Here is a 22,337-nt window from a genome sequence, read left to right as displayed (position 1 = left end):
AGTGTCTACCCTTTGTCCATCTGTCTATCTAACCATTTGCGTTCCATCCATCCATTCAAACATTCATCAAAAAGTTACTGCATAGTCTGTTTCTGGCAGCCAGAAACACAGTGTTCAAGGAGTATGTACTCTCTGTGTTTGTTATTTTCAGGAAAACGGGTTTGTGTGGGAGAGGGCCTGGCCCGCATGGAGCTGTTTTTATTCCTGACCACAATTTTACAAACATTTACCTTGAAATCTGTGGTTGACCCAAAGGACCTCGACACCACCCCAGCTGTTACTGGGATAGCTAATGTGCCACCTCCTTACCAGCTCTGCTTTATTCCTGTGTGAAGAATGCTAAATTATACAGCTTCCTCAGTGGTGTTATCTTTAACTCCCTTTCATGGGGGGCATTGTTCACCAGTGTCATGGTAATCTTTCCTGAGAACACATCTCTGACCTCTTCTCATTCCCTGTGCAATTTCACTACGGAAATATATCTGCTATTCTCCCTATCCTGTAACATTTGTATTGGCCATCACATATGCTAATACCTATCTAATATTAAGTAGTAGTGTGTGCCTTGTACCATGTACTCAGTACAAAGTAATGCATGATGATTAATGTGTGCCAATGAGACCTATTTCTCCAGTGCATGTTTTTTCTAATAAAAAGCAGAATCTGATGACCCACTTCTCAGTCTTTCCTTCTTTTGTGCATATCGCAAGTAAGAAGGAAAAAAAAAAAAAGACAAAGATGTCATGCCGGTCGTTATAGTGATACACACAGAGGACAGAGGGAATGAGAGCAGAAAATCTCCCTTGAATGCTTGTATGTACTTATTTGAGATTTGGTTTAAAAAATGAGAGAAATTGTTTTCAAGAGCAGCTTCATCCTGTAGGGAATATTGAGATCAGTGATAGTGAGCAATTAAAAGTCAGACACAGAAAACCACAATTAAAAATCAGAACAGAAATCAATGAGATTGTGTATAAGAAATCACCTATAGGCAGTCTGTTTCCAAAATGAGAGAGAACACACGTTTCACAAGTTGTAATTAAAAGAGGGGCCATCTCTTTGATGCCATGGATTTTGAAAGCATAATGGAGTATTATGAACAGTAGAAATAGAGAGGCCATGCTAAAATTTGTGTGTAACCAAAAAGACCCTGAAAAGCCAAAGCAATCCTGAGAAAGAAGAACAAGGCCAGAGGCATTATACTTTCTGATCTCAAACTATACAATGAAGCTACTGGACTGGCAAAAAATGTTGTGAAAATATTTATACTACCCAAAGCAATCTATGTATTTAATGTAATCCTTATCAAAATACCCTTGAAATTTTCCACAGCACTGTAACAAACAATTTTAAGCTTCATGTAGAACTACAAAAGACCATGAATTGCCAAAGCACTCTTGAGAAAAAAGAATGAAGCTCCCAGACTTCAAACTATACTACAAGGCTACAGTAATCAAAATAGCATGGTATGGCGTAAGCACAGACAGAGCAATGGAAAAGAACAGACAGCTCAGATATAAACTCAAGCACATGTGGTCAACTAATCTATGACAAAGGAGGCAAGTATATACAATAGTGAAAAGACAGTATCTTCCATAAGTGGTACTGGGAAAACGTGGCACTACATGTAAAATAATGAAATTAGAACATTTACTTACACCATACACAAAAGAAACTTTAAAATTGGTGAGACACCTAAATGTAAGACGAGAAACCATGAAACTCAAAGAAGAAAACATAGAACACTCTTTGACATAAATTATAGCAATATTTTTTTTGGATTGGTCTCTTAAGGCAAAATAAATAAAAGCAAAAATAAACAAATGAACTTAATTAAACATAAAAACTTCATACAACAAAGGATGTCATCAGCAAAAAGACAACCTTCAGAATTAGAGAAAATGTTTACAAATAATATGACCAATAGGGGTTAATATCCAAAATACATAAACAACTCATACAACTCAATATCAAACAAACGATTCTATTAAAAGTGGTAGAAGATATGAATAGACTTTTTAAAGAAAGACATACTGATGGCTACCAGGCACATGAAAAGATGTTCAACATTGCTAATCATCAGTTCAGTTCAGTTCAGTGCAGTCATTCAGTCGTGTCTGACTCTTTGCGACCCCATGAATCACAGCACGCCAGGCCTCCCTGTCCATCACCAACTCCTGGAGTTTACCCAAATTCATGTCCATCGAGTCAGTGATGCCATCCAGCCATCTCATCCTCTGTTGTCCCCTCCTCCTCCTGCTCCCAATCCCTCCCAGCATCAGGGTCATTCCAATGAGTCAACTCTTTGCATGAGGTGGCCAAAGTACTGGAGTTTCAGCTTCAGCATCAGTCCTTCCAATGAACACCCAAGACTGATCTCCTTTAGGATGGACTGGTTGGATCTCCTTGCAGTCCAAGGGACTCTCAAGAGTCTTCTCCAACACCACAGTTCAAAAGCATCAATTCTTTGGTGTTCAGCTTTCTTCACAGTCCAACTCTCACATCCATACATGACTACTGGAAAAACCATAGCCTTGACTAGATGGACTTTTGTTGACAAAATAATGTCTCTGCTTTTGAATATGCTATCTAGGTTGGTCATAACTTTCCTTCCAAGGAGCAAGCGTCTTTTAATTTCATGGCTGCAATCACCATCTGCAGTTATTTTGGAGCCCCCCAAAATAGTCAGCCACTGTTTCCACTGTTTCCCCACCTATTTCCCATGCCATGATCTTCGTTTTCTGAATGTTGAGCTTTAAGCCAACTTTTTCACTCTCCTCCTTCACTTTCATCAAGAGGCTTTTTAATTCCTCTTCACTTTCTGCCGTAAGGGTGGTGTCATCTGCATATCTGAGGTTATTGATATTTCTCCTGGCAACCTTGATTCCAGCTTGTGCTTCTTCCAGCCCAGCATTTCTCATGATGTACTCTGCATAGAAGTTAAATAAGCAGGGTGACAATATACAGCCTTGACGTACTCCTTTTCCTATTTGGAACCAGTCTGTTGTTCCATGTCCAGTTCTAACTGTTGCTTCCTGACTTGCTAATCATCAGAAAAATTCAAATCAGAAAGACAATGAGAAATCACCTCACACCTGTCAAAATGGCTATCATCAAAAAGACCACAAATAACAAATGTTGGAGAGGGTGAAGAGAAAAGAAAACTCTTGTACACTGTTGGTGGGAATATAAAGTGGTGCAGGCACCATGGAAAACAGTAAGGAGTGTGCTTAAAAACTAATAATAGAACTACCATATGATCCAGCAATTCCACCCCTGGATATATAGCCAAGGAAAATGAAAACAGTAATTCAAAGAGATACATGCAGCCCAGTGTTCATAGAAGCGCTGCTTATAAGTCAAGTCATAGAAGCAACCCAGGATCCATCAACAGGCAGACAGAAAAAGAAGATGCAGTATAAACATACAATGGAGTATTACTCAGGCATAAAAAGAATGAAATTCTGCCAATTACAGGAAGGTGAATGTTCCTAAAGAATATTATGCTTACTGAAATAAGTTAGAGAAAGAAAAATACTATACGATAGCACTTATATGTGAAATCTAAAAAAATTATTCAAATTTAGACTTGAGATTTCAAGGTAAAAGTCATGTACATTTACTTATATAGTTGCTTTATATGTCTTTGGTTGTTTAAGAGGTTTAAATTTTATTATTGTTAACTATGAATTACCAGAATGGAGATCTGGTTGAAATCACGAAGTGTTTATTTGGGGTTTGTTAGGACTGCTGCCCAGGACACACAGATCCAAAAAACGCTTAAACTTTATTCTTCCAGACTACAAAATGTGAAAGTTTATAAAGGCAAAAATGGAAAATTGTTTCAAGAATTAGGATTGGATATTTTGTAATAACTGTTAAGGGAAAATAACCTTTAAAAATTGTACAGAAAATTAAGAATTTTAAAGAGTAAGTATTTTGAGACTAGAAAAATACTCTTAGATTACCTGCCACACCCAGTGGAATCACAAGAGTCCCTGAAGGAGGAGGTCAAGGGGATCAAAGAACATTGAATATGCTGTGCTGCTGACCTTGACAAAGGAGGAGGTGGTCGTGAGCTAAGGAACTCAGATAGCCTCTAGAAACTGGAAAAGATAAGGAAATGGGTTCTCCTGAGAGCCTCCAGGAGGAATGCAGCCCCGTCAACACCTTAATTTTCAGACTTGTGACCTCTAGAATTGTAATATAATAAATTAGTGTTATTTTAAGCCAGAAAAAAATATGAGGATTGGAGATGGCAAGATGTAAAGATTCTTGTTAAGCGAGGATTGGTTGTGTTTGAAATGATTGAATAACTGTGAAGCAGGCAGTTTTGAAACTACAAACTTGCAGTTAACAGCTACTAGTCTATGTCATTTTGAAAACGGCTGGTGGAGTACTTGAGTTTGACACAGTTCAGAATTGAAGTAGTCAGTGGTGCAGGAACATGTCTGAAATCACATCCACAATGACTGCCCACAGTTACTCCATTTTGATTTCCTTAAATATGTCATCATTTTGAAGGCAAAAGAAGAGGGCAGAGGAGGGTGAGATGTTTAGATAGCATTACTGACTTAATGGACATGAACTTGAGCAAACTCCTAGAGATAATGGAGGACAGGGAGTCCTGGCGTGCTATGGTCCATGGAGTTGAAAGAGTCAGATTTGACTTAGCGACTGAACAACAACAACTGTAACGCTGGGTTTCTGTGGGAGCTCAGTGGTAAAGAATCCACCTGCCAGTGCAGGAGAGGCGGATTCCATCCCTGGGTCAGGAAGATTCCTTGGAGAAGGAAATGGCAACCCACTTTAGTATTCTTGCCTGGAGAATCCCATGGACACAGAAGCCTGGCAGGCTACAGTCCATGGGGTTCCAAGAGTCGGACATGACTTAGTGACTAAACCATTACCACCAGTAGCTTGGAAACAGTAAGTAAATTAAGCTCAACTAAAAGATAATAAATATTTCTGTGGGCAAACTGTTAACATAAGTCACATTACTTCTATAAACTTTGATGTTTCTCTTGCTTTTTAACTCTGTCACTGTCATAAATAGAGAAGCACTGTGCTTTTTGAGTAGAGGAACACTTAGCTTTTTGTATGACAGAATCAAAATAATAAAGTGTCTAAAGCGTGAGTGTTGCTTCCCTTCTTTGTTTCACAGCAATTTGCTATGATTTGGGGCTGAAGGTAATTGGTAAATGAAATGGTTGGTGATAAAAAATTTCCTTGAGAAAGAAGTGCACTATATAAGCTGTGTGTTTTGTTCAGACAGCCATGAAAATAGAACTTTTCTGAAGAATCACATTGTGCTTGGCATTAAGGAAATAGCTCTGCATGCATCAGTGAAAGAAGTCATTAGTTAGAGTCCAACTGGCAGTAGCAGCATTCATTGGGATTCTGGAGGAAACTGCCATCTGTACTTTGTGAACGGTGCAGGATGCAAAATGTTGTTCTTCTATGGGATGCAGCATGTCCTGGCATTGCCTCTATGATGCTTCCTTTCTTTCTGTGTTAGTGATACAAGTGTATCTCAAACTAGTCTGGGCATTAGAATTATTTGAACTTATTTTTTAAAATACAGAATTATAGTATATTCAGTATTTTGTAATGGCCTATAATGAAACAGAATTTGAAAAAATAATATATGTCATATATATATAATTGAATCAATTTGCAGTACTCTTGAGACTAGTTATTGTAGTTTTACAACAGAGTGTTATAAATCAACCATACTTCAAAATATAATCGTAGTATTCATCATGCATGCATGCATGCTAGGTCAGTTCAGGCATGTCCAACTCTTTGCAACCCTGTGGACTAGGGAATCAGAATTCTCATGGAAAGAATTCTATATGTAACTCTGAAGCAGTCAGCTGGTTATTGGTTTAAAGGTGGGCTTTGATGATTGATATATTGCTCAAGAATCAAAAGTTGAACACGAAGAGTTTCAAATATGAATCCTCTGTCTAGTAGCCATTGGGATTGGAAATTAATTGCTATTCCTTGACCTCAGTTTCCTTATTTATAAGTGGGGCAAATAAGCCTGCTGAAGGTGCTGATATGAGGATTAATTGTAATCTCTGTATCAGTTACTTGGGCCTTTGCCTGGCATTGCAGTTCATTCATTAGTGGAAGCTGTAGCAATCGCCATCATATTTATGTATTATATTCAGGAACATTTTATGCTGTATGTGGCAGAATCAAAGCATAATTGTAGGATGATAATACATTTTGCATCAGGCACAATATAATATCACATATAGACTTCTTTTGCTTACATGCATCTCCATTCCCAGCTCTCAAAAGTCTGTGGCCCTGTGTTCACTGTGTATTTTGGCATGAAGCCCACGGTGGTTTTGCATGGATACGAAGCCCTGCAGGAAGCACTGATTGATCTGGGAGAGGAGTTTTCTGGAAGATACAGTTTCCCAGTGAATGCGAAAACTAGAAAAGGACATGGTAGGTGTGCGTGTGCGCGTGCTCTGGATTGGCAATAGGGGTGAAACTGAAAGTCGCTCGGTCGTGTCCAACTCTTTGTGACCCCATGGACTGCAGAGTTCATGGAATTCTTCAGGCCAGAATATCAGAGTGGGTATCTGAATATCTTCCCAACCCAGGGATAGAACCCAGGTCTTCTGCATTGCAGGTGGATTCTTTACCAGCTGAGTCACAAGAGAAGCCCAAGAACACTGGAGTGGGTAACCTATCACTTCTCCAGTGGATCTTCCCAACCCAGGGATTGAACCCTTGTCTCCCGCATTGCAGGTGGATTCTTTACCAATTGAGCTATCAGGGAAGCCCCAGGCAATAGGGGTTCAGTTCAGTTCAGTTCAGTCACTCAGTCGTGTCCGACTCTTGGTGACCCCATGAATCACAGCACGCCAGGCCTCCCTGTCCATCACCAACTCCCGGAATTCACCCAGACTCACGTCCATCGAGTCAGTGATGCCATCCAGCCATCTCATCCTCTGTCGTCCCCTTCTCCTCCTGCCCCCAATCCCACACAGCATCAGAGTCTTTTCCAATGAGAACTCTTCGCATGAGGTGGCCAAAGTACTGGAGTTTCAGCTTTAGTATCATTCCTTCCAAAGAAATCCCAGGGCTGATCTCCTTCAGAATGGACTGGTTGGATCTCCTTGCAGTCCAAGGGACTCTCAAGAGTCCAACACCACAGTTCAAAAGCATCAATTCTTCAGCGCTCAGCCTTCTTCACAGTCCAACTCTCACATCCATACATGACCACAGGAAAAACCATAGCCTTGATTAGATGAATCTTTGTTGGCACAGTAATGTCTCTGCTTTTGAATATGCTATCTAGGTTGGTCATAACTTTCCTTCCAAGGAGTAAGCATCTTTTAATTTTGGTTGGGAGGATGGAAAAGAGGGATTTGAGGAGCATTCCATCAGAGCTGGATCCACCAGAAAGGCTGCCAACTGTCAGCTCACTCCTCTTTCCCTACTAGTTTCTGTTTCTTTTCCTGGTGTAGGAATCCTCTTCAGCAATGGGAAGAATTGGAAAGAGACCCAGTACTTTTCCCTCATGATCCTGCAGAATTTGGGGATGGGGAAGAGGAACATTGAGAACTGTGTTCAAGAGGAAGTGTGCTGCCTTGTGGAGGAGTTGAGAAAAACCAATGGTGGGTAATGCTGTATTCTGTAACTATGACCTTAACACACTGCTCTCTTCTCCAGTGACGTCCTTGGAAGCATTTCAGGAGTGGCCACATCTTTCCTATGGATCATGATTGCAGCCCTTCTTTGAAAGGGAGGGGTGTGAAGAAGAGGAAGCCAAGGGAGCTTTTGTGTAGCCATGCTGATTGTCGTATGTACACCCATGATTGTGCACACAGTGTGGGTTTAAAGGTCATTTAATTATACTTTCTCCTGAACTTTGTTTTCACGTCACAAATCACAAAGAATAGTTTCAAATCATTTCCTGGAAAACTCAGAGAACAATATTTTTCATTGCATAAATATAGGTTGTCTATTTCAGAGGCTTTCAACAGGGAATACTTGTTAACTTGACAGGGTGGGGATGACCTCCACATACCCTTATGGAGCATGAAACAAATGTCATGTGCATTCACTTAATTGAACTAGATTTATATGTTCAGCCTCACAGAAATGGCTGAGAGTATGTGCAGGGCCCAAAGCTATACTTCTGACAGAATTGTTCTGGTCACACTTTCTAGAAAATATCAGCATTCTTATTGAAAGGTTACTACTGCAAACTGTGTGTTAGGCCAGGATTCATGACCTCCAGAGGAGAATTTTGACCTGGGGTCAGACAAGGCTTGACTACTTGGAGCTTTTGCATAGCAGACTTCTAGAGATAGGGAAAGTATAATAGAGATAGGGAAAGCTTCTGACATAGACATCAGAAGGGGACAGAAAGAGTGCCCCCTTGCAAGTTTTTAGCAAGGTGTTTTATGTGGGAGGAGAAGGAGACAACAGAGGATGAGATGGTTGGATGGCATCACTGACTCAATGGACATGAGTTTGAGTAAACTGCAGGAGTTGGTGATGGACAGGGAGGCCTGGCGTGCCACAGTCCATGAGGTCGCAAAGAGTTGGACATGAATGAGCAACTGAACTGAACTGAACTGACTTTATGCCTGTTAGAAAGCTATTTATCAGATAAGAGAGACATCTCAAGGCTGAGGGAGTTTCACCAGGCCCCTCTTCCACAGTATGCATTTTTGACATAGGATGGCATGACGCGTGTAATCCCTCGGCCATAAAACAATTGACTAGGAATACTAGCTTGTTGAGCCATTATCAGCCCAAGGTTTGAGAAAAGAAAAAAATTTAGACTTGGGCAGAACCATTTTGAAGAAAGGCAGATTCCAAAACATAGTTTCTCTAACATAGCTTAAGAAGATCATTTCCATAAGAAAAAGGCACCAGTTAGCTCAAGGCAGAACCAGGTGTGCCAACACAGAATTAAAAGAAGCCTCTTTTAATTTTGTGTCAGTCTGTCAGTCAATTCAGTCGCTCAGTCATGTCTGACTCTTTGCGACCCCATGAACCGCAGCACTCCAGGCCTCCCTGTCCAACTCCTGGAGTTTACTCAGACTCACCTCCATTGAGTTGGTGATGTCATCCAACCATCTCATTCTCCATTGTCCCCTTCTCTTCCTGCCTTCAATCTTTCCCAGCATCAGGATCTTTTGAAATGACTCAGTTCTTCGCATCAGGCAGCCAAAGTATTGGAGTTTCAGCTTCAGCATCCGTCCTTTCAGTGAACATTCAGGACTGATTTCCTTTAGAATGGAATGGTTGGATCTCCTTGCAGTCCAAGGGACTCTCAAGGGTCTTCTCCAATACCACAGTTCAAAAGCATCAATTCTTCAGTGCTCAGCTTTGTTTATAGTCCAACTCTCACATCCATACATGACTATTGGAAAAACCATAACTTTGACTAGGTGGACTTTTGTTGGCAAAGTAATGTCTTTGCTTTTTAATATGCTGTCTAGGTTGGTCATAACTTTTCTTCCAAGGAGCAAGCGTCTTTTAATTTCATGGCTGCAATCACCATCTGCAGTGATTTTGGAGCTCCCCCCAAAAAAGTCTGTCACTGTTTCCACATCTATTTGCCATGAAGTGATGGGACCAGATGCCATGATCTTAGTTTTCTGGATGTTGTGTAGAGAGGGAAAAAACGTTTGCCACTTGCAGTTTATTTCTTCCTGCCGCTTGGGGTCCTCTGGTCTTCCTACCTGTTGTGAAAGTGAAAGTCACTCAGTTGTGTCCAACTCTTGGCTATCCCGTGGACTATGCAGTCCATGGCATTCTCCAGCCCAGAATACTGAAGTGGGTAGCCTTTCCCCTCTCCAGGGGATTTTCTCAACCCAGGGATAGAACCCAGGTCTCCCACATTGCAGGTGGATTCTTTACCAGCTGAGCCACAAGGGAAGCCTAAGAATACTGGAGTGGGTAGCCTGTTCCTTCTCCAGAGGATCTTCCCAACCCAGGAATTGAACTGGGGTCTCCTGCATTGCAGGTGGATTCTTTACCAACTGAGCTATGAGAGAAGTTACCCTCTCATTTCCTGTTTTCAATACTCACTGTATTGATATGTATGTTTTGAATAAATATTTGCTATGTCATAATTCTCCAAAAACACCATTATAAAATGTTTTATTTAACTAGATTTCAACATTATCAACACCTGCTTATCTGTCTTCTCTAAATCCAATTTGATTATCTTTTCAACTTGCAAACTTTGCCCCATCTTTACTGAATTTTGGTAACAAATATGTGGTAACTATTTACTTCCCACAACCAGATGTAGTAACCTGTAAAGTGTTTGTCACATTGAGTCTAATTTTAAGCTTATATTACAAATTCCACTATTTGAAAATTCTTTATTCTGTATTAAGTGAAACAAAAGACACCAAATCAGATTTTACCTGTGACTCACATATAGATAAAGAAATACCCATGGCTTTTCCAAGTTACCTCTGCCAGTCTAGCTAAAATAAATGTTGTTTTAAAACTTAGAGCCCTGGGATGTCTAAAGGAGCCTGGAATAGAAGCTGCAAGCTACATATTTCTTTAATCTATGTCCTACCATTTCTTCCCAACACCTTTCAAAAATTTATAGTAAAAAACACCTGAGATTTGCCATCTTAACAAGTTATTAAGTGAATACTACAGTACTGACTGTTGTTAACTATAATCATACTGTTATACAGCTGGTCTCTAGAACTTTTCATCTTTTCATGCAATAAGAAAAGAAAAAGAAATAACAGTTATACAGATTTGGAAGGAAGAAATAAAACTATTTTTGTTTGACAATAATGTGATTATATAAGTATAAAATCTCAAAGAATTAAAAAACATCTAAGAAGCAATTTTAGCATGGTTTCAGTATTTGGTAGAGAACAGGCAATAATCAATTGCTTTCCTATTATGCTAGCAATGGACATGGACTTGGGAAAACTTTGGGAGATGGTGAGGGACAGGGAGCCCTGGGGTGCTGCAGTCCATGGGGTCAGGCATGCTGCAGTCCATGGGGTCACAAAGAGTCGGACACGACTGAGCAACTGAACAACAACAGGAATCACACTTCAGGTGTACAAAAATGGGAGTCAGGAGGCCATTGAGAATTTGGCCAAAGAACTGTCTCTGCACCATTTAGAACTCGACGTTTCTTTTACCTGCATCAGACCCAGGGAGAGGATCAGCCCTATTCAGAGCAACACGTGCCAGTTGCACTCAGTCTCAAGGTCTCCACTTTCAACTCTGCAACCATTTTGGACCCCAGTTGATCCATACTTAATGGGAACCCTTACTTGCCAGGTCCAATTATACTTCTTAACAGACAACTTATGGAATTTTATAGGTTTTGCCCTTATAAGCCTCCCTCATTTTGTAGTCTGATGGAAGCACCATTCAACTGCTTCTTGAATCTGTCTCTCATGCTGCAGTCCTAAGAAACCCCTCAGAAACACGTTTTACTTCAGTCAGGTCTTTTCTCAAACTTTGATTAACACTGTGCATACTTATTCCATTATATCTGATAAAGACAGACTTCAAAAGGCAACAGAAAGGTTGTATCTCACGGCAACTGGGAGGTTTAAGCCATGATTTCTCAAGCCTTCCACCTAAATTCTTGAGATTGGCTCTTCCCTCAGTTACTTGAGCAAGTTTTACCTGTTTGGTGATGGAGAGGGGGAGAATCCCTAATTTTGGTTTAATCTCTTGAGAATCTGTGACCTTTTTTCCCTTGGAGTCCAGGGACATCTATTTATTGTGAAGCCTGTTACTTTGTGAACCATCAGTTGGGTGCATATTCAGAGTAATATTTTAGGGGTTTGGTTTTGTTTTTCTGAAATTATTCTTGAGGCAGCTGTGGTATATATGAGAAAGCATCACAGTGGGCATCAGAAGGTCTCAGTTTGAATCCTAGTCTTATTAATTATAAGCTATATGACATTGGACATTTCTGTTCACCCAGAATCTTCCTTTCTCTCATTTGAAATATATAAAATTACAATCTCTATCTTCCAATGTTTATTTTGGTTGGGTAGACATGGGATTTCAAGGTAAAGGTCATGTACATTTAATTATATACTTATGTCTTTGGTCATTCAAGATGTTTGAATTAGGTTAGTGTTAACCAAGAATTCCAAGAATGTAGATCTGGTTGAAATCAAGAGGTGTTTGTTTGGGGTTTGTTAGGACTGTTGCCCAGGAGACAGAGATCCAAGAAGCACTTAAATTGTGTTCTTCCAGACTACAAAATGGGGAAATTTATAAAGGCAAAAAAACACAGGGATAGATAAATGTTTTGACAGGAATTAGAACTGTAGATGACAAGATGTAAGAATGCTTGTAAGCAAGAATCGGATGGGTTCAAAACAGTTATATTGTTGTGAAGCAGGTGGGAAACTTTGAAAATACAAAACTGCAGCAAGCACCTGCTAGCAGATATTGTTTTGAAATGGTTGGTGGAGTCCTTGGTTTGCCACAGTTGGGAATTCAAGCTCTTAGTAATGCAGGAACATGTCTGAACACACCCGTAATGACTGTGTGGCTTCATTTTGGAGGCCTTGTTATAGCCACCCGTTCCGGGAAACACACTCACTCAGAAGGACAATGCAGATAGTGGAGTGCAGTTTATTACACCAGCGGGCCCAAGGCAGAGTCTCCTCTCAGCCAAGGACCCCGAGCAGCATTTGTGAAAATCTTTTATACCCCATGTGTACGTGTCTGAACCCACCATCCCAATTTCCTTGAGACTTACAAAGAACAAAGGAAGGGTAAATACAATCACAGTAACCCCATCATTCATGTGTTAGGTGTTCAAACAGTTATTGATTATATAAGCCTGTGGTTACATCCTGATAGATACAGAAAGAATTTATGACCTGTCTGGAGGCAAGGGTGATTAGAGTATGTTTTCTCTTAGGCGATGAGTAACCTGGATGTGATCTTCAAGATTCCCCTGTCCAGAGGGGGTCTTATCCTTCTATTGTAGTTTCCATAGGCACTAAGCACAGAGTTCAGAGTCCATTGGAGAGGTGGCCGAGCATGATCAGCACAAACAGGCCTAAGATGGAGTCCAGCTCTGTCTGTTTCCTCCTTCATTCCCCTGTCTTGATGTTCTTAACTCATGTTATGAGCATCATTCATAGGGATATATTGCACTCTGGCTCTCCGACTGCCAATTTGGGAGAATGACATCAACCTTTGGGTTATGAAGTTCATAATACATTGTAAAATTCAGGGTCCACAAAGCAGAACTATCGAGGCAACTATAACATTGGTAAATATAGATTTCCACCAATTGCCTTTCACCCAAGATAGGACCGAAGTCCAGAAAGGAATGTTTTCATTTGACGTTGCTTTTACCTGGTTTTTCATGTCATCTAAAGCAGTCGATACATTGCCAGATAAGTCAGGAATGTATACACAACATTCAACCTTAATTATAGCACAGGTCCTTCCTTGAGCAGCTGTGAGTATGTCCAAAGCCATCCTATTATGAATTACTGCTTTTCTCATTTGGATTTGCTCTTCATTTAAGGCTTGGATGACTTTTGTTCTATCTAGGAGGGCCTGTTTTGTGAAATTTCTCAAGGCCTCTACTTTAATCATGATATCTGTTGTCCCTATAGAGGGTACAAATAAGGCAGCAATATACTCATACCATTGAAACATGGATCTTGTCCACCTAGAATGTAAATAAGGTAGATTTACTGGGGCTTGTTGTAGGTTAGGCTTTTGTTACATTGGCATTTATATCAAATGTAACCCCGTGACCTGAGTCTATTCACTGTAGGTCTTACACCAAGAGAGCAAGGAGAGGTTATGATTGGCAAGAGAGAGGAAAGTCTCTTTTTGTCATCCCAGAAAAGAGCAGAGTGGTTTAAAATCTCCTTGGCAGAGCAGCGACACCCACCAAGGAAGTCCATCCATCACTGACAGAGGCATAGCCCTACATCCCCTGCAGTTGGAAGTGTTGTGGAAGTCTGTGTAGGAATGTGCCCATGAGATGAAAACATTGTCCTGAGTTGAAATGGAAGTTAAATTCAAAATCACGTTGATGAGGCCAAGCAGCAGGAGTAGATGGTGCGGCTTCATCCTGAAGGGGCTCGTCCAGGATCTTCTTTTCCTTCTTCTTAAACATGGTCTTAGTCTTTCGACGGTCAGCAGGGTCCCTCTGTGCAGTCCACTCAGCGTTTTTTGGGTCTGTGTGGTATGTTCTCTTCACCCTCGTATGATGGATCCAAGAGACAATACCTGCAACTTTAACTGCAGTAGGGGTAGTTAGAATAACATAAGGCCTTTCACCAAGGGGCTAGCAAATCATGTTTCCAATCTTTGACCCATACTTGGTCACCAAGCGTAAACTCATGAATCTGTTCCCCAAGGGGGAACAGCATCCTTTCTTGTACAAACTTAGTTACCCGATTTATTACCTTCAGTTCAGTTCAGTTCAGTTCAGTCGCTCAGTTGTGTCTGACTTTTTGTGATCCTATTACCTTACCCAGTTCCATCTGCTGTGAAATCCTATCCCTCCTTACCTGAGGCAAATTTGTTGACACCTGTTTTATTATGGGAGGGGGCCTCCCATATACAATTTCGTATGGAGAATAGCCTTGGGACTGTGGGGTCATCCTGAGTCTGAGCAGAGCCGTCAGAAGCAAGTCCACCCAGGAGCAGTCAGTCTCTATGATCCACTTGGAGAGTCTCTTTAATGTCCGGTTGGTTCATTCAACCACCTCAAAACTCTGGGCCTATATGCAGTGTGCAGTTTCCATTTGATGTTTAAAGTTTTGCTTACTTGTTGTACTAAATCAGCAACAAAAGCCAGGCCATTGTCTGATCCAATGTAGTAGGAAATCCAAATCTGGGAACTATTTCCCTAAGCAGGCACCGGGCTACTTCTGATGGATGCTCTTTTAGTCCAGGTAGGAAAAGCTTCTACCCATCCTGAGAACGTACATACCATGACCAGCAGGTAATGGTAGTGTCGGTGAGGTTTCATGTCAGTGAAGTCCACTCCCAGGTGTTCAAAGGGCAGCGTACTTTTCAGCCAAAAACCCAGAGGTTTTTGTCTGAATACCCGAGAGGCAGCATTAACCTGTGAGCAGGCAGCATGCCTAGGTGGGTCGCTTGGTGTGTTTGGCTTACCAGATTGTGTGCCAGCTCCTCCGGTACCAATAATTTGCCACTTGGCAATTCCCACTATCCCTTTTCAGTCTTGATGGCCCCTTCCACTTTGGCTAACCTGACAGCTGTTGTCCTTGTTTTATCAGGCTAGGGCCATTGGTATATAGGACCCAACTAGGGTCTGGAACCTTGTGTCCTTCTTTAAAACAAACCCCAGATACCTTACCTTACCTTACCTTGCAGATCTGTGCCTTCTTTTTTGACACCTGGTAACATGCTTCCATCAGCAGCTGGAGCAGTGCTTTTGTCCTTTTCCAGCATTTTTTCTTGGCCTCAGCAGCCAGCAGCAGGTCATCCCCATATTGTAGGAGCCAGCATCCATACTCTTCCGGATGGAATGAGTTGAGGTCAGAAACCAAGGCTTCCCCAAAGATGGCTGGGGAGTTCTTAAACCCTTGTGGGGGAGTCCAGATGAGCTGTTGTTTGGTGCCCCTGACTGGATCTTCCCATTTAAAGGCAAAGATGGGCTGTGATGCTGGGGTGAAACATACACAGAAGAAGGCATCCTTGAGATCTAGGCGAGTATAAACTTTAGTCCTCGGCGGGAGGAGGCTAAGTAAAGTATAGGAGTTTGGAACAGTGGGGTGTAAAGTCACAGTAGCCTGGTTGACTAGCCTGAGATCCTGTACAGTCCTATAGTCCTGTCCTCCTTACTTTTTGACTGGCAGGATCGGCGTATTCCAAGCCGACTGGCACTCTACTAGAATGCCCACTTGTTTTAATCTATTGATGTGGGGCAGTATGCCGGCCCAGGCCCCTATTGGTAGCGGGTACTGGTGCTTTCTAACCGGAATGGTGCCTGGTTTGAGTTCTATTATCACTGGGGCTTGATGTTTAGCCAGCCTGGGGGGAGAGGGGGGTTGTCTTCCACCCAGACCTCAGGGAATAATTGAGTTAGCTCGCTCTCATGCTCTTCCAGCCCACCTGGTTCTTCCTTAGGAGGATCATGCAACCTCCACTCATCTTGGGGTGGTATTGAGAGAGAGAGCAAATAAGTCATAGTGTCCATCTGGAAGGTGGACCTCTCCTCAGGGGAGAAAGTCACTTGTGCTCCTAGTTTGGAGAGCAAGTCTCTTCCCAACAGGGGTACTGGGCACTCAGGAATGTAGAGGAATTCATGAATCACTTTGTGCCCCTCCCATCTGACATTTTCTGGGCTGGCAAAACGATTTAATCATCGCTTCTCCTGATACACCAGTTAAGCGGTAGTCTTTTTGGAGAGTGGTGCCACAGGTTTTGTTACTACCGACAGTTCTGCTTCTGTATCCACCATGAAGTCAATGTTTTGGTCCCCCACTTTTAAGGTTACCATGGGCTCTTGGGGACCTTATATCTCTGAGCCCTGGCAGCCCTATTTAATTTCCAAGTGAGCAAGCCCCACAACTGCGGGAGCTTCCTCTTCCTTCCTTGCCTTAGGGCATTCATTCTTCCAGTGGCCAAAAGCTTGGCACCAGGCACACTGGTTTGGCTGTAACGGGGCCTGGGGCCTCCACTGGGACTGGTTGAAGGACTGTCCTGTCCCTGGGGCAGAGGAGGTTTTCCGGAGGGCCCGAGATAGACTTTCCCAGAGCAGCAGCTAGCATTGTAAATTTCTTGTCTGTTCTCTTTCGTTCCCTCCAGCTCTCTGGCAGAGTACAGTCTCTGCTTACTTCCAACGTCTCCCTCCGCTTCTTGTCAGTACTCACCAGGAGAGGCAGGTATAGCTTGGGCGGTTTGGCTGGAGCCGGATCCTGGAAGTGTTGGGCAGAGGCTTCTGTCACCGGGATTGGAGCCTGCCGAGGTGGTGGCTCTACGACCTCAGGGAGAGCTGGTGGAGGAGCAGCGGCTGCTGCAGGTTTTCACCTGGCCCTGGATTGGGCAGTAAGGTGGCCTCGGTCCTGGTGGAGCACTGAGGCAGGAGCGTCATTATCCAGTATGGGGGAGGGGTCAGGTCGTCCCCGTCCAAATCCTGTAGAATTTCCTTTTTTATCATCAGTCATTTTTTGTCATATTTTCCCCTTTCTCTTCTGGATACAGAACCTTGTCCAAGTAGGAGGGTCTTGAGCTAATCCTAGCCATGAGTCTATATATGGATATTGATCCAGGTGTCCTGGCTCTCCTGTGACTACTGTATAGACTGCTTCCACTATTTTTAAGTTCATGGTGTTCTCTGGTGGCCATCCTACTCCCATAGAGGGCCATTTGCCCTCATAGAGTATTTGGAGGCGGTTAGGCTTCATCTTCACCCCATAGTCTCCTCCTAATCCCTTCTTAAAATTTTTAATCATGCACTCCAATACAGTTGGCTTAGATTCACTTCCTCCTATCTTGCTTACTTTCTCAGATCTTCTTCTACTTTTCCTTTTCGTTCTGTCTACGAAGTTCTCAGTACCCTCTGTACTTCTGATAATTCCACTCAATGACACTTAAATTGCCATTCTGCCTCCTTCCTAATTGGGGTGAGAAGAGCCTTACCTGCCAGATCCCAGAGGGAGAAGGGGGATTGGCATGCCTTCACCTGCCAGTCAGCACAGCCGAACCAGAACACCAAGTGGTCCAAGACTGTTTCTCCCTTAAAGTCCGTTCTGCTTTGGTGGGCTTGATCAGGTGCAGATGAAAACACAGATGGGTTAAATATCCCATGTCCTAGGCCATCTCTGGAAAAGCCAATTCATACTCACTTATGTATCCCCTTCTTCTAGCCTAACAATTCTGGGGGGGGGGGGGTCAAGAATTTCACAGCAAATGGGACACCTCCTGGGGGAGGGCAGAATATGAGCATACAAGGACCAGTTTCCTATCCTAAAAATGCCCTGGCGATCGCTGGTAATAACTTTCCCTGAGATGGCGTGGACACACCTAAATGACCTTCACAAATTTCCTTCCCAAACCCTAGCACGCTTGTCGACCTGTGTACCAAGCAATCGATGCTGCCTGCCTACTGCAGGCCCCTGTGGGTCCGTGCCCCTTCTAGTCCCTCCCAGGGAGGTGATCAGGTCCCCTCTTCCACCCTGCCGGGTGGGTTCCTCCTCATCTGAGCACTCAGTTCCCTTGCTGCAGTTCACTACCTGCCAAAGTGAAGAAACTGGGGGTTGAAAGGCTGAATTCTTCCAGAGGGGCGAGGCGCCTTCCCCCCTGTAGGAGATTCAAGCCACAAAGCCTCAGGGTAGCCTCAAATGAGACCTGTCTCCTCAAAGCGAGGAGGTTCCCGGCCAATGCAGCAAATGTTATAGCCATACGTTCCGGGAAACAAACTCACTCAGAAGGGCAATGCAGATAGTGGAGTGCAGTTTATTACACCGGCGGGCCCAAGGCAGAGTCTCCTCTTAGCCAAGGACCCTGACCAGCATTTGTGAAAATCTTCTATACCCCATGTGTACGTGTCTGAACCCACCACCCCAATTTCCTTGAGACTTACATAAAACAAAGAAAGGGTAAACACAATCACAATAACCCCATCATCCATGTGTTAGGTGTTCAAACAGTTAATGATCAATAAGCCTGAAGTTACATCCTGATAGATACAGAAAGAATTTATGACCTGTCCGGAGGCAGGGGTGATTAGAGTATGTTTTCTCTTAGGCGATGAGTAATCTGGTTGTGAACTTCAAGATTCCCCTGTCCAGAGGGGGTCTTATCCTTCCATTGTAGTTTCCATAGGCACTAAGCACAGAGTTCAGAGTCCATTGGAGAGGTGGCCGAGCTTCATCAGCATGAACAGGCCTAAGATGGAGTCCAGCTCTGTCTGTTTCCTCCTTCAGCCTGAACCATACTTACTGTATTTTGATTTTTAAATGATCTTAAATATATCACCGTTAACTATTTTATACATAGGCAAATGTAATATGAGTACAGTACATTGAAATATTTTAAAATCTTTCATTTTCAAGGACAGAGTATCTTAGTGTTGGATATAATACTACAAGATTAATACTCTATCCTGCACTTTGTGTTCGATTCAGAAATCACAAAGGATAGTTCTGAGTCATTTCCTAAAAGATTTAGAGAACAATGTCTTTTCTATAGCAACTGAACAGGGTGGGAATGACCCTTATGGGTCATGAAACATTGATATTTGTTTTCACTTAATTGGACAGTTTTTATATGTACAGCCTCACAGACATGTCTGAGAGTCACTTCAGGGCCCAGGCCTATAATTCTGGCAAATAGTAATGACATCTAGGGGTTTTAATCATTTAGGTATATCTTATTGCAGTTCTCAATTATGACTTCTCTGTAAATGCAGCACTTTAAAAAATAACTTTACTGTATGTTTGCCTTTGGCAGTGAGCTTTTTCCATTGTAAGTTTTCTGTTTCTAGTTGTAGCCTTTCCCTTAGAAAAGTCTCTACTATTTCTTGTAATGCTGATTTGGTGGTGCTGAAATTGTTTTGCCTTTGCTTATCTGTGAAATTTTTGAGTCTTTATAAATCTGGTAGAGTATTCTTGGATGTGGTTTCTTTCTTTTCATCACATTAAAAAAAATTGAGTGTATCATGACACTTTCTTCTAGCTTGCAGAATTTCTGTTGAAAAGTCAGCTGATAGTGTAATGAGGTTGGTGTAAGGTACAAGTACTAATACCAATATTTGGAGAAGACAGAATTGATGATTTTATGACTCAATCAAATTTACAGGTTACAAAACTAAACTTTTCTGACACCCATTTTAGTCAACCAGTTTAGTAATTATTAACCAAACAAATATATTTGGAAATGTAGTAACTGGGATGAGTCACAAAATATTGAATCAAGGTTCATACTCAGTATGTGGTGACCCTGGTGAACTGAATGGTTGCTTGTGGGGAAACAGTGGCTGACTTTATTTTTCTGGGCTCCAAAATCACTGCAGATGGTGATTGCAGACATGAAATTAAAAGATGCTTGATCCTTGGAAGGAAAGTTATGACCAACTTAGACAGCATATTAAAAAGCAGAGACATTACTTTGTCAACAAAGGTCCATCTAGTCAAGGCTATGGTTTTTCTGTCCATGTCAGGCAAAGGTAATTGAAAGAGTAAAGAGATATCATCGGTGTGAAAATCTTCTCTTACATGGTGAATAAAACATGAATCTATGCAAACATGAGGGATAAAACATTTTGTAATTAGTTCTTGACAAAAATTTATTTCTCCCTACTAAAAGATCTTAGAAATAACTGCACTAATCAATGTAAACATATATGATATCTTTGTAGAACATGTGATGGTAAAACACTGCCATTAGTGATCTAGTGATGTTTATCCTTCCAGTGATATTTAGATCTTCATGACCCTAATTCTCATCTCCTGTTTGGGTCTGTGTGTACTGGTGGTTCAGTGCTGCGGGTCTGTTTAATGAAGCCCGTGCCTCTGATCCTCCAATGAATCCACACTGTTGTTCTGGGTAAAATCTCTCTTCCTTGCTCTTGATGACAAACTGAAATTATAATGGAGTAATCACAGTTCAGACATACAAAAATGAAGTCAGGAGGCTATTGAGGATCTAGTCTCAAGCTTATCTTTGTACCTCTGAGAACTTGATTTTTCTTTGACCTGTATGAGACCCAAGGACAGGATAAGCTCTACTTAAAGCAATACCTGACAGTTGCAGTGTTATGTTCTCAAGGTCTCCCCTTTTAACAGTGCGACAATTTTGGACCCCAACCATTGCTTACCTAACAGGAACTCTTACTTGCCATATCCAACTATGATTCTTGACAATTCATGGAATGTTGGGAGTTTTGCCTTTATAAACCTCTACCCAAAGAAAGGCAATGCCAAAGAATGCTCAAACTACGTCACAATTGCACTCATCTCACACACTAGTAAAGTAATGCTCAAAATTCTCCAAGCCAGTCTTCAGCAATACGTGAACCGTGAACTTCCTGATGTTCAAGCTGGTTTTAGAAAAGGCAGAGGAACCAGAGATCAAATTGCCAACATCCGCTGGATCATGGAAAAAGCAAGAGAGTTCCAGAAAAACATCTATTTCTGCTTTATTAACTATGCCAAAGCCTTTGACTGTGTGGATCACAATAAACTGTGGACAATTCTTCAAGAGATGGGAATACCAGACCACCTGACCTGCCTCTTGAGAAACCTGTATGTAGGTCAGGAAGCAACAGTTAGAACTGGACATGGAACAACAGACTGGTTCCAAATAGGAAAAGGAGTACATTAAGGCTGTATACTGTCACCCTGCTTATTTAACTTCTATGCAGAGTACATCATGAGAAATGCTGGGCTGGAAGAAGCACAAGCTGGAATCAAGATTGCCAGGAGAAATATCAATAACCTTAGATATGCAGATGACACCACCCTTATGGCAGAAAGTGAAGAGGAACTAAAAAGCCTCTTGATGAAGGTGAAAGAGAAGAGTGAAAAAGTTGGCTTAAAACTCAACATTCAGAAAACGAAGATCATGGCATCTGGTCCCATCACTTCATGGGAAATAGATGGGGAAACAGTGGAAACAGTGTCAGACTTTATTTTTGGGGGCTCCAAAATCACTGCAGATGGTGACTGCAGCCATGAAATTAAAAGACACTTTCTCCTTGGAAGGAAAGTTATGACCAACTTAGATAGCATATTCAAAAGTAGAGACATTACTTTGCCAACAAATGTTCGTCTAGTCAAGGCTATGGTTTTTCCTGTGGTCATGTATGGATGTGAGAGTTGGACTGTGAAGAAGGCTGAGCACCGAAGAATTGATGCTTTTGAACTGTGGTGTTGGAGAAGACTCTTGAGAGTCCCTTGGACTGCAAGGAGATCCAACCAGTCCATTCTGAAGGAGATCAGCCCAGGGGTTTCTTTGGAAGGAATGCTGCAAAAGCTGAAACTCCAGTACTTTGGCCACCTCATGCGAAGAGTTGACTCATTGGAAAAGACTCTGATGCTGGGAGGGATTGGGAGCAGGAGGAGAAGGGGATGACAGAGGATGAGATGGCTGGATGGCATCACTGACTCGATGGATGTGAGTCTGAGTGAACTTCGGGTATTGGTGATGGACAGGGAGGCCTGGCATGCTGGGATTCTTGGGGTCGCAAAGAGTCAGACATGACTGGGCGACTGAACTGAACTGAACTGGACCCTCAAAAGAGCTATGAGACAGAAATTACAGAAGCTATCATTGAAATGGGGAGTCATCTCTTTAATGCCATGGACATAAAAAAGATAAGGAAAGAGTATTCTGAA

General features: G+C 42.1%; 1 protein-coding gene and 1 pseudogene across 2 annotated transcripts in view; one reads left to right on the top strand and one right to left on the bottom strand.

The window, feature by feature from the left end:
* Positions 1-675, top strand: part of LOC113884563 (cytochrome P450 2C19-like) — a 35,443-nt gene extending 34,768 nt beyond the window's left edge. For both annotated transcript variants that reach the window (XM_027529209.1, XM_027529210.1), the window contains exon 9: positions 152-675. In XM_027529209.1, the coding sequence (XP_027385010.1) occupies positions 152-333 (182 nt within the window). In that variant the 3' untranslated portion in view covers positions 334-675. The remainder of the gene's footprint in view (positions 1-151) is intronic.
* Positions 676-12,687: 12,012 nt separating this feature from the next.
* LOC113884397 lies at positions 12,688-13,737 on the bottom strand (annotated as a pseudogene).
* Positions 13,738-22,337: the final 8,600 nt, after the last annotated feature.

This window comes from Bos indicus x Bos taurus, chromosome 26 (genome assembly GCF_003369695.1).
Source record: "Bos indicus x Bos taurus breed Angus x Brahman F1 hybrid chromosome 26, Bos_hybrid_MaternalHap_v2.0, whole genome shotgun sequence".
In the NCBI taxonomy this organism is placed as follows: Eukaryota; Metazoa; Chordata; class Mammalia; order Artiodactyla; family Bovidae; genus Bos; species Bos indicus x Bos taurus.
The sequence above is the reverse complement of the archived record's forward strand: the minus strand, read 5'-3'. Positions and strand labels throughout refer to the sequence as shown.